Here is a 12,943-nt window from a genome sequence, read left to right as displayed (position 1 = left end):
TTTGAGGTCTTTTCCAACCTGAGTAATTCTATGATTCTAAGTGTAATGTGAAAGGAAAAGACCAATTGGCAGAAAATACGAAAATGAAATAAATTACATAAACTTCTATGGACTGTTCAGATCTGCCTGCATATTAGTATACTATTTTTGCAGTAGGAGAAAATTAGAAACATTTTCTAACTAGAAGATCAGTACTTGTGAAGTATTCAGACAAGATAATGTGGGAAAACAGTTAAAACTTGTTTTTTTTTCCTGCAACCCCTGAGTATTCCTGCTGTCTACCTTCCCTTTCTGATGCCTGCTGCTCCTTCTCCTACTATAGCTTCTCTCCCATTGCTGTGTTCAATACTACTAACTATGAGCTGTGGCAGGAACACAAAAATCATCTTTGGTTCAGTAAAATCTGACCATTGCAGATAGATTAATCCTTTAAAGCTGCAGCAGTTTACTGTGAGTTTTAAGAGGTATCCTTACCTATTGTACCTGGGGGAGGGGGAAAAAGAAAAGCATATATCACAGAATCAGAATCACAGAATCACACAATGACTTGGGTTGGAAGGGACCTCAAGGATCATGAAGTTCAAACCCCTCTGCCTGGCAGGGCCACCAGACTTCAACTAGATCAGGTTGCCCAGGGCCCCGTCCAACCTGGCCTTGAACACCTCCAAGGACGGGGCATCCACAGCCTCCCTGGGCAGCCTGTTCCAGGGCCTAACCACTCTCCTAGTGAAGAACTTCCCGCTAACATCCAACCTAATATAACAGTAAAGTACTTTGGTTCACACATTGTGAAGCTGTTCATTTCTTTAATATTTAGCTGTATAACTTCTACTTCAGTACTGCCTGTGAGTGAATAAATAGTAGCACTGCATGCCATCTGTAATGTACTTTTTGAAAAGAAGTATTTCTGAAGTGAGAATTGTGTAGAATCTTGAAGCTGGTAATACGTTGCCACAGCAACTGAAAGAGTCAGAAACCAGCAGTTCGGTTCAGAGTCCTTTCAGGTGTGTGTGGTTTGTTTGAACCAGACTGGGGAGCTGATCAGAATTAATGGAGGGTTGGTTGGTATGTTGGTTCATTTTTGTTAAAACTAGTTTGGCAAAAGAAGAAGAGACCAGTTTCTGGTCTTCATTCATCCTTCCACTGTTTGTGCCAGCACAAAGGGTTCAGGTGCAGGAAAAAAAAAAACAAACAACAAAACAGAAACAGGTTCTTACTATCATTGTCATTTTATGTGGTCTTAAGTTGAACCCATACCTTACGTCTTTTTGGAAATGACTAAGAGTAGCCATTATCAGTGGAAGAGTATACATGCGCTTTCTGAAGCTTCTTGCTATTGTGGGCTTGGTAGAGGAGCTGGAAATTACATTAATTTATGGAACAGTAAGTTGGCACTGTGTTAGGTTGTGGAACAAAGAGTTCTTGTCTCTTTGGATTTTTCTGAGCATCTGAAGAGCTGTAGTAAAACTGTAGATGAGCATTTGTGTCAAAAAGATTCTGACAGGCCTCTGGTGATTGGTCTGTTCTGGGAGTTTGCATCTCTTCTCCAGGCAGAAATGTGTCCTGAGCAATGCAGGAGGGTACCATGGCCATTTTGTGAGTTCAGAACTTAGTTATAAGTGTTTTAATCCATGCTGCATGAAGAAAAACTGTGGAAAATGCCAACTAAAAGTCTTCCACAATAACTCATTCTTTGTGAAGGGCGCTTATTGCTTATTGCCAGGGATTAGGAAACACCCTAACTCACACCTACTGCAAGTCATTACTAGTCGGTTTAATGTTTTATTAATTGATTATATTAATGTAGAAATGATATAATTTACATATCAGCTGAGACATTAATTAATATTCATCTCAACTCATAGTTTCAAGATGAAACTATTAGCTCTTTTAACAAAGTTAACATTTATTAATTGCATGTATTGTATACGCTGTTTTGTGACCACTTTACCTAAGAAACCTCTTCACATGCCCAGTACACAAGGAATTTTTTTGTCACCTGCTTTCCCATATTACTCTGATTTCTTACCACTTTCTTGAAGATATGGAACCAGAGTAGGGCACATACTTATCACATGAGGCACATAAGTACTACCGGCCCTTTTCAACCTTGTAAATTACTTTAGTTTACTGTTAGGATTCTGGTTGAAGTCTTGTATGTGCTTTTTTTATTTGTTTGTTTGTTTTTTTCCCTCAGTTTTCATGGGACAGGAAAGGACAGTGTAGTATCTAATTGCTAAAACAATGAGAGGAATCTCACAGTCCTCTGAGAGTAAAACTTGGCTTGCTAATTTTAGAAACAAAGCTTGAGTTATCCAGCACAGTTTTGATATAGTAAATCTTTCTCGATCTTTTCTTCTTCTGGCATCTTCTCTATGGCAAGAGATTGAACACATTCCTCCAAGTCCCTTTTTCTGCCATCTGAGATTTGTCAAGTGTCGAATCATGTCTTAGTGGCTTCTACCTTTTTCAGGTTGTCTCCCATTCAGGTACTACATAGCCCATTAGCTGCTTTAAGTTTCAGAAGGTGGAAAATTGAAGTAATTAAGCGACTGTGTTAAGCACCAACCAAAAATATTTAGTCATTGATAATCTACTGTCAAGAACAGAGATGAATGAAAACTGTTTCAAGGAAGACCAAGTTACACAGGGAATGACTCCATCAGCAGGCCCGATACAGTCCAGAAGCCTTGGCTACGTAAACTGATCACTGACTTCCTGTGTATTATCCAGCATTGCTCAAAAGTTGAAAACCTCAATCATCTCAGTGACTTGCTAATATATGGGAGAATGGTGAACTTTCAAGCTGTGATGGCAGTAAGCATCTTTACAATTAGAAGGAACATCTGCTACAGACATGTCACTTGTGCAGGAGCTAAACACCTGAAGAGACTTCCTGGAAAGCTGCTGTTACTATTTTCCACTCCAAGTAAACACTGCTTGCTTAGTTGTATTCATTAAGATGAATCTGTTGCAAAATTAACGCTTCTAGTTCCTTCCCTTACATTGTAATATCACATGAGTGTACTACATGGTTACCAACAAAAACACATCATGGTATTACTGCCTTTGATGGCTGTAATTTTCTGTGTTCCATACTTCCTGCCAGTGATACATATGGAATGTTCCACACCAAGAGAGATCTTAGAAATTTAGATCTTACTTTGAGTTAATTAGCTAATTTCCCCTTTTATTTTCTTTTGGCTTCTTAAGGCCAATCCTTGACAGGTCATTGCAGCCATCAGAGCATGTTTTGCTTCATTTTCATTTTTAATGCTGTCATTTTGTTAAGCGTAATGATGGGAGAGGTATCAAATACTCAGCTTTTCCCAAGCAGAGTATGAAGTAGATCCACAAAATTTAAGGTAATATCTTGGTTATGCGAACAAGTTATATAGAATCATAGAGTGGGACCTTTAAAGATCATCTAATCCACCAGGGCAGCTTCCACTAATGTGCCATGTCCACACTGATTTTGAACGCTACCACTGATGGGGGCATCTACAAGTTCTCTGGACCTATTTTGGTGTTACCACCCTTATCATAAAGATTTCTTCCTTATGTCTAATCTAGTTAGACAGTTACCTTACCTTTTTTACCCTTACCTTTTGTATTATCACTATAGGCCTTGGTAAAAAGTCTTTATCCATGTTTCTTGTGTTTTCCCTTTATGTCTTGAAGGGCTGCCATAAGATCTCCACAGTGTCTTCTTTTTTCAGGCTGAACAACCCCAGGTGTCTCAGCCTGTTTTTAAGGGAGAGGTGTTTCTTCCCTTTCATCATTTTTGTTGCCCTCCTTTGGGCTGTGAAATATGTATATCAGCAGTATTAACCACTTTTCCAGCTGAGTATTCAATATAAACAAAGCAAAGCAATTCAGTTCTATTATCAAGGATTCATTAGTTTAGAGGTATCTCCTTTGCTGGTGAGATGACTGCTGCTGTCTCTTTCTGTGTATCTGTATATCATGCTCATTGTCTTTAGAAGATGAGATCTTGTGTCTCCCTTTCTTTTCTCTGGGGGAGGAGGTGTTTGCCTCTCTGAAGCCATGAGTCCTAATTTATAGTGTTGCTCCAGCACCTTGCCTTCCCCACACACCTTTTTTTAATGCATAGCCACCTCAGTTTTTCTGTTGTGTTTTTTGGTTGTCTTTGGGAGGCTGTGAGATTGAAGCTTTTCCTGGCTGTGCTTCAGTTGAACTCCCAGACAGGATTTTCCCCAGGGCAGCAACTACTGACTTAATATACTTCACAGCACTGACTGATCTATTCTTACAGATCAAAGTCAAATTTCACTCCATTGCATTCTTATTCCTCTAGAACTTTTTATATAAGATACTTGTTATACCTGGATATAATATAGATATATAGATATATACACACACATATATACATATATATATGTATATGTTTATTTATTTTTAAGGTAGGGAAAGCTTGCCCTGCCACCCCTGTATTTCTGCTTCTAGTTCAGTACTGATTCTGTTTTCACTAGTAACCTTCAGCTGCATTCTTGCAGCCAGCTGTCAGTGACTGATCCAGGCACTCTGCCCTTTCAGAAAGTGAAGCTTCATTTGTTTAAAGGTTATAGTGCCATTTTAAAGCAGTAAATCAAAAGCCGTCACTTTTGTTATCTAGCATTTCTTGGCCCTTCCTTTGTTAAAAACGAAACCTGAACAATAGGTGGTGATATTTTCATATTTTAGGAATTTCTTCTCAAATATCACAAGGCTTTATAGAATTCAGTTATATTCCGAGGCTGGGCAGTCAGTCCATCTTAGTGTCTCTATTTTAACTCGGTATTTTTCTTCTGCTGGGTTTCTATTGTTGCAAATTCATGGAAGTATAAGATACACTCTCTGGTATCTGTGTGCTTAAACAAGCTTCACGTAACCTGAAAATTCAATAGCAAAAGTATAGCAAAAGGGCTCCCATACCTTGAATTAGATCACGCTATGTCATACATGAACAAAATCATGATTCAGCGTGCTACAAATATGACATTACTTCAGGATTTCTCTGAACTCCCCTTCTTGCAGTCTTTTTTTTTTGTTCAAGTTAGTCAGTTCCATGCTTTATTTGTTCCCTATCTGTTAAACTTTATAAGAAAATAGAAAGTCCACCTATGTAACTACCCTACAATTGTACCTGTAGATTTTTGTTATTAATGTTTTTTTTTATTTTTATTTTTTAAGATTATTAAATCTTAGTGGACTAAGTAGCATTTGTCTATCTTTGACATTTCACAGCAGCGAAAAAGTAATAATTCCTTGTTGGCATCTCCTATGTTTACACATACATACATCATATATACTTACATTATGTATATTTCATATACATAATGCATGCTTAGCTGCAATGTCTGATATTTCAAGAGTTCCTCTGGGACTGTAGAATTGTTCATGATGATGTTTGCATTATATTTTGAGTACAATTTCCTCTGAGTTGTCTGACCAATAACGGAGCTATGTAGGACTGCACCCTGCCCTTATGTATTTAAATCTGTGCCATTTCATTTCACACATCTCAATACACTCGAGTAATCACTAGAAACATCTGAAAATAAATTCACGTGATTTCTTTCCCTCATGAGATGTGATGTTCTGTGTTCAAAGATACCAGAGAACAGCACATTCTCTTCGACTTGAAATATGCTGATACGGCTCTCCTGCTGCTTCCTGTAAATTTGCATTGATTCTCCTTACCATGTGCCAAGGCTTCTGATTTGTATTTAAGTAAGCTTCTGAGCACCGTCTTTTCTTCATGAATTGCAAAATTTGTTCACATTATGAAGGAAATAAACTTGGTACGAGAGGACCACTGTTGCTGTCCTATACTTCCTGTCTAAGCTTTCATGATCCGCTGTAGAAAACATTCTCTCAGCTTCTTTTCCTGTTCACAGTCTGGATTTCTTCACGGTCTCATTGGTACACAAAATGTAGCACATTTCTCAAGTTCTAAGATTTTTAATTGTCCTTGTCCTTACAGCTCTACAGACAGATTCTTTTCCTGATTATTCTGAAGTTTTTAAGTATTATTATTTATTTTCTCTGCCCTGTTATGCCTGCTCTTCACAAACAGGTGAAGAATCACATCCCTTGACCTACTGGCTGTGTGTTTACTGAAACAGCCTGGGAAGCAGTCAGTGCAAAGGTTTAATGCTTGTTTATGTGTTCATCTTGTTGTTCATTAGAGCTCTCAGGTCCTCTTTCTTAAGGTATTTTCTGGTTGGTAGCTTTGAGCACATACTACTGTGTGGTGTTCTATCCCAGATGCAAGGCCTTGAATTTGGCTTTGTTGATCTTTGTGTGGTTTCAGCCCTTCCAGTTCCCTCTTAAGAGCAGGCCTGTCCTCCCATATTTCAAGTGCTCCCTACCATCAGTGAATGTGCAAAGAGGAAACTGGTAATATCTTCTGGGCCATTAGTAAAAACAGTGATTGATATCAATCCTGAAGTTGTGCCTTTTGCAACTTGCAGCCAGTTGGCTCTGTGAACCACTGACCTCTGTTGAATTCCCACTCATCTTGTAATTTCTCCATGCATTCCCATGTCACCCCAGTTTGGCTACAAAGGTTCATTGAGATGCTGTGTTGAAAGCCATGCCACAAGAAAAGGAAATATGTACTGCTCTTCCTTCTTATGATGGAAAGCAATCATACTGATCAAATATGGTTTAATTCTTAGTAGTTCCATCTTGGCCATTCCTGTTCTTTCTTATCCATCGTGCTCTTGGAAGTGACTACCCAAAGGATTTGCTCCATTCTCTTGGGGGAATGAGGTTAGACAGAGATTCCAGCCTGTAGTTTTCTGGGTTACTCTTGTTATTCTGATTTCAAGACAGACATGATGCTTGACCTTTACCCAGTCATTAGGAGTCTCCCCCAGTTACAGTGACCTTTCAGAGAAGGCAAGCAGCTGGCTGACAGTGTTGATTGGCTCCTTCAGCACTCTCAAATGTATCCTGTCTCGTCCCACAGCCAAGTTTGCTCCTTGCTTTGCTGCCCCACATGCTTCAGGGAGCTGGGTGGCCTACAAGCCAGGTCAATAAAGTAAGAAGCAAGAGAGACGTGGTTACCTTGATCTCTGTGACCTGTACCATTAAATTCACTATGCTGTTGAGAGCAGTGGGCCCTCGTTTGCCTCATTCTTTGTTTTATTACTGCATAAAAGCTCATTTCCCTTCATAACTAGTTAGTTTCAACTCCATCTTTTCTTCCCCAGTCCTGCCCTTGCATGCCTGGGACATTCCTGCTGGACACTGGGTAGCCTAGTCCTGTTTGTGCATTTCAAACCTTTGCTTTTTGTGCTTGAGTTGAGGCAGGGGTTACCCATTCAGCCAGTCTGGCTCTCTGCCATGCCTGCTTGATTTCTAGCTAACTAGAACAGACTGTTCTTATGCTCTGAACACGTCATCATCAAAGATCAACCCACTCTTCTACCCTCCACAGCAACTTCCCACAGGATCCTGCCTGTATACCCCCTGAACAAACTGTAGTCTGTTCTCCTGAAGCCCAGGGTCTGCTGCTTGCCCTCCTCAGTTTTCTCAGGATCTTAAATTCTACCAATTCACCCTTGCTTCAGCCAAGGCTGACACTGATTTTTGTCATCCCTCACCAATTCTTCATTGTTCGTGAGCAACATAATTGTCTCCCCAGCTGGATTAGTTGCTTGTTTGGATTAAAATAAATCTTGGTAGTCAGGAATCTCTTGGATTGCTTGTATCCTGCCAGGATGCCCTTCAAGAGTATGTAGAAATGGTTAAGCTATTTACTAGATATTCATTATCATTAACTTCCCACTGACAGTGTCATCTAAAAGTCATACAGAATTAATTGTCTCTCTCATGCCTTTTTCCCCCATTAAGTCTAAAGTCCCTTTTAATTCCTTTCTTAGGATCAAATTCCATAGTCATTGACCCTAAACAGGAATCTCAAAACATATGCATCTACTCCTCTCTGAATGTAAGCATCCACAGCTCTTCGTACAGTTTAATGTTCTCTGCTGGTGGGGGTTTTGATCAAGCCAACTTCCCTTCCCTTATGTTCTTCCTATAAATATGTGTGGGGGAGTGTCAAGACTTGGCACACCAAGATAGATTACCTCCAGTATTGTGGATTCCATTCATTGCTTCCATTATTGTTTGTCCTTGCAATAAGAATGGATTTTTTTAAATGTGTTTAGTCAGGAATGCATTCACTAACATGCTGAAATCCTTGCATGATATAGCCTGGAGTTGAACACCAAGGTTCTTGAGTTGCGTTCTTCTTGCTGTTGAACTCTCCAGCTGTGTGGGAGCAGTTTGCACCTACAGTGCTTACGAATGCAGCTGATGCTTCACTCATCATTGCTAATGGAGTGTCAATTGATTGTGACAGCACAGTGAATGTCAATGAATGAATGTCTGAATATTCATAGAATCATAGAATTTCCCAGGTTGGAAAAGACCTTGAAGATCATCAAGTCCATTGTATCTCTGTTCATGTATCTCAAGTTCATGGTATCTCTGGTTCTTGTCATTACCAGGGTCCTTCTGGAAGCTGTTCCTGATTATAGGAGGTGTAGAATGAGAACTAGCAAATTCTGAATGATATTTCAGTTGTTACAGTTTATTGTTTGCCAAATGATATTGAAAGGAACATTTTTAAAGGTGACTATAGATTTCACAGGTTACTAGGAAGGCTATAAACATGTAGATAAAAATGCCTTTTTTACTCTAGATGGCAAATATTACAGAAAATATTTTGTAAATATGTGCATTATCACACCTTTTATTTCTTTTGTTTCAGATGAGAAGATTGTGGAAAAAATACGCGCTTTACAAATGAAAGCTGAAGACTATGATGTAGTTAAGGTGATTGGAAGAGGAGCTTTTGGAGAAGTGCAGCTGGTAAGAAAGTGATGATTTACTGATTGATTTGTGGCTGTAGTAAAACCCTTTTCAACTCTTGCACGCTATAGATCTAAAAATGCATTCTTACAGAGAAAGTTAAAGTCAGTATCTTTTTTGTTGTGTCCTGAGGTCATTTCTGTGCACAGTAAGCAATACCTGTAAGTTAAAAACATGATCAGTTGGATGGAAAGGACTTGGAAAATAGTTTATCGTACTTCCAGCAAAATGGAACAGGTAGTTCCAAACAGCTTTATTCATTTATTTGTTTGTTTGTTTTTGTCACAAGCATCACCATATGAGAATGTAGTTACAAGAGACTTGGTGTATTAGGTGAGTTAAGCAGTGGATCCCTGGTTACCATTTAATGCAATGTAAAATGGTAAAACCTTTCTCAAGGTAAAATGGAAATTGGAGTAAGGGAGGCTGTGGTTAGCCTAACACTATTTCTGTGCCTCGTGGATGAATGCAAGTTTAGATTTGATTCATATGTGGCAGTTAACAAATTTGGTTCGGAGGTTTTGTAAATGTATTTTGGTTTCTATGCCATCTTCATCCAAGTGTGGTAACATGGGAATGTGTTTCCCTCTTCTCAGTTTCTTCCTGGGTCAGCTGCGCTTTGTTTCTATCCAGAAGAATTCAGGGGAGATAAAGAGGGATATTTCCAGAGATGATGTTTTCAACGAAGACTTTAAAGAATTAATGGGTGTATTGCTTTTATATCTTTGCTGGCAAGAGATTAAAAAGGAAAACAAAACTGTCAGCAGAACCCTGTGTACTTGAGAAAAAATGGCTGCAGGGAGCTTTGTAGCAAAGCAGTCTGCTCTTAGGCCTCTCTGTCTTTACAGCAATTATCAAATGTTTCATTTCATTCCTGTGGTGAGCAGGACTAGGGAAGTCATCCTGCCCCTGTACTCGGCATTGGTGAGGCCTCACCTCGAGTACTGTGCTCAATTTTGGGCACCTCAGCACAGCACAGGAAAGACATGGAGGTACTGGAGCAGGTCCTGAGAAGGGCAGCGAGGCTCGTGAAGGGCTTGGAGAATCAGCCCTATGAGGAGAGGCTGAGAGAGCTGGGGCTGTTTAGTCTGGGGAAAAGGAGGCTGAGGGGAGACCTTATCGCCCTCTTCCAGTACCTGAAAGGTTCTTACAGTGAGAGTGGGGCAGGTCTGTTCTCACCAGTGACAAGTGACAGGACAAGGGGAAATGGCCTCAAGTTGCACCAGGGCAAGTTTAGGTTGGATATTAGGAAGAACTTCTTTACAGAAAGGGTAGTTAGGTACTGGAATAGGCTCCCCAGGGAGGTGGTTGAATCACCATCCCTGGTTGTGTTTAAGAGCTGTTTGGATGTGGTGCTCAGGGATATGATTTAGTGTAGGGTTTTTAGAGTTAGGGTTCTGGTTAGGCTGCGGTTGGACTTGATGATCTTCAAGGTCTTTTCCAACCTGGGTAATTCTATGATTCTATGATTTAAACTATATTATTAGACTTTTTTTCATCATATTTTTCCACATGTACCATCTGTCTACTGGGAAGAGCATCTGCTAGAGAAGCTTTGGAGGTATTCCTTTACCATTTGATTGAGCAGAAATCAGAGAAAAAATCATGTTGTAAAGAGTGGAGTTCCTCTTCCATCTACTGGGAAGGGAAATGAGAAATGGGGAATACTAATAACAGAAGATAGGTTTTTCTTTTTGTTTTCTTTATATATATTTGTGAATATTTATAGGCTTTGGTTTTGTTTGTTTGTTTTTGGAGTTTTGTTTTTGTTTTTGTTTTTTGCACGTTATTGACTAGTTTTCTTTAATTCTCTTGATAACATTTAATTTTAAATAGAAATTCTTAATTGATTCTGGTTTGGACGCATACCTTTGTAAACTCCTAAAGCAGAGGTGATTGTTCACAGCCGTGAGTCCTGCAGCCAGGTACCTGGAGTAATCTGAAGACAAACTTTGGTTCTCATTTGGTTAATCATTACAATGGAATGTTGAAACCCACAGTAACTCAGAGTGGTTTGCTTTTAATTCTGTTCTCTTTAAGTTGGCCCCCCAGAATGAAAAAAACAGCTAAAAATTTGTAATGCTGGACCAACATTTCTATTCTTTCCTAGAGCTCTTCTGTATATTATGCCAGCTTTAGGGAACATTCTCTTTCTGGAATGTAACAAGTATAAGAAGAAACAATGATGCTGTAATGTCTCACAGCTAAAAACCAATGGGTTAATAAATACCACTGTTGATCTGAACTAATATTAGCTGGTGATGAGAGCATACATACCTAGATTTTTTGCCTCACAAGGTATGATACAAGTTTAAGCTATTGAGTTAAGCTATATCTATTTCTACTCCATTTGTAATGTTAACACCACAGTTGCAGATGATAGACTTGCAGTAATCAAAATATTTTTCAACGCATTCTGTGATCAGAATAGAAATGTGCTTCACTGGGGGCCAAACAGAGAAAGAACCATAAATAAAACATGTTTGACTACGTGTGTAAAATTCATGAATATCATGTTGTCGGCATGTTCCATTGTGGATACATTTATGTAGCACAATTGTTTATTAAATATTTGTAATACTTAAACACAACAATACAAAAGAATGAGCATGCTGACATGCAGCGTAGAATACCCAGCTATGACCTCCTTGTTTTTTTCCCCCTGGTTTTTAGCTCCAGTATGGCATTTCTGAAAACTCAGAAGCATTAAATTCTATGCTTGCCTTCCCCTTTGCTAAGAATTTCCTGTCTGCAGCCAGATCACTTCTCTTACGTAGTGGCATGAATAAAAGGGCCTTGGTGTCTTGAGCAGACATGAAAATTGAATTATGGTGCTATATATATTGCTTCTGGTTGGTGCAGAAACATTAATTAATGAAAGTACATCCCGAGTGCCTCTTCTGCTTTTTCTTTAAGAAAAATCAGCTTGGTTTGAAACTGAAACTTCTTATCGTTTCCTTTGTTCAGGTCTTGTTACCCAGCTCTGTAACACTGCAGTGACAGCAGACTGACATGGTTGTATGTTGGAACTGAAAGCCAGCCAGCAGCTTCTATTTGGGTAGTAAAAGCTGGGCTGGGTGACAGCCTGAATACAGTGGGATTTCTTGGCGTTGGAAACCAGTGACTGTCATAGCACATGTAGCCAGGTGCTGCTTTGGTTTTTTTCCAGGAAATGCTTTGTATGTGAGGTTTTGTTCCCCAGCCGCTGCTGATGTGGTAGTGCTATTAAAGCAGTCATGGTCTACTACCCGCAAGTGTTTCAGGAGGTGAACTTCATACCTTATCCATAACTTCTTATGGCTCTCATAGGTTATTTAGGATATTCGGGCTTATTTCAGAGCCTGAGAGTTCATTTCACAGCTCCATCCTAAGATTTTCATTTTCTTCTATGATAAAAATATGGTACCATTGTCAATACTGTGTATGTGATCTGATGGTTGGTTTTTTGTTTGTTCCTTGCCTACAGATTATCATCCGATATGAATACAGTAGGAATTATGAATGCATTTCCTGCATACTGGTTACCTGAAAGCCTTAGATTGATACGGTTTTGTGTGTCCCAGGTGAAGCAGGGCAGAAGGAAATTCTTATTTCTTAATGCATTTTCATAAGTTAAACAAGGCTGTGTTACTTTATGCTGATGGCATGAAGGGATTTTCCTACCTATTTTAAGAGTTACTCTGGTGAGCTACAGTTTAAATTTGGCAGTTTATTTAACCGCTTGGAAGAAACTAAAGCATCATGACAGTTTAATACATGAATAATCTGCTACTTGAGCCAATACATGTATGTACAAATATAGCTCAGGAGAAAGAACCCAGTGGCCAGCGCATTCAGGGACTGTGCTGGTGATACTATAATTCCTATCACTGGTGAGTGTTCACCTGCCAGGCAAACTCAAGGTGCAGAATAAACCCATGGTGGAATTTTCAAGAAGCAACTCAGCCGAAGAATAACCTGATGGTCCTTCCTTGCAAAGGTGTATGCAATGAGCAGGGGAACAGATACAGCTGGTTTCTTTTGTTCCTCATACACACGTGCTTTCTTCAGGCTGTGC

The 12,943-nt window shown here is 39.4% G+C and overlaps 1 protein-coding gene across 7 annotated transcripts in view; it reads left to right on the top strand.

Moving 5' to 3' along the window:
• The window catches only part of ROCK2 (Rho associated coiled-coil containing protein kinase 2), an 89,661-nt gene that overhangs the window by 38,597 nt on the left and 38,121 nt on the right, over positions 1-12,943 (top strand). For all 7 annotated transcript variants that reach the window (XM_085542175.1, XM_085542174.1, XM_015859414.3 and 4 more), the window contains exon 3: positions 8,786-8,886. In XM_085542175.1, coding sequence (XP_085398301.1) covers positions 8,786-8,886 — 101 coding nt within the window. The remainder of the gene's footprint in view (positions 1-8,785; positions 8,887-12,943) is intronic.

This window comes from Coturnix japonica, chromosome 3 (genome assembly GCF_054131305.1).
Source record: "Coturnix japonica strain WE chromosome 3, WE-NBRP24, whole genome shotgun sequence".
Lineage (NCBI taxonomy): Eukaryota > Metazoa > Chordata > Aves > Galliformes > Phasianidae > Coturnix > Coturnix japonica.
This window is presented reverse-complemented; position numbering and strand designations above follow the sequence as displayed.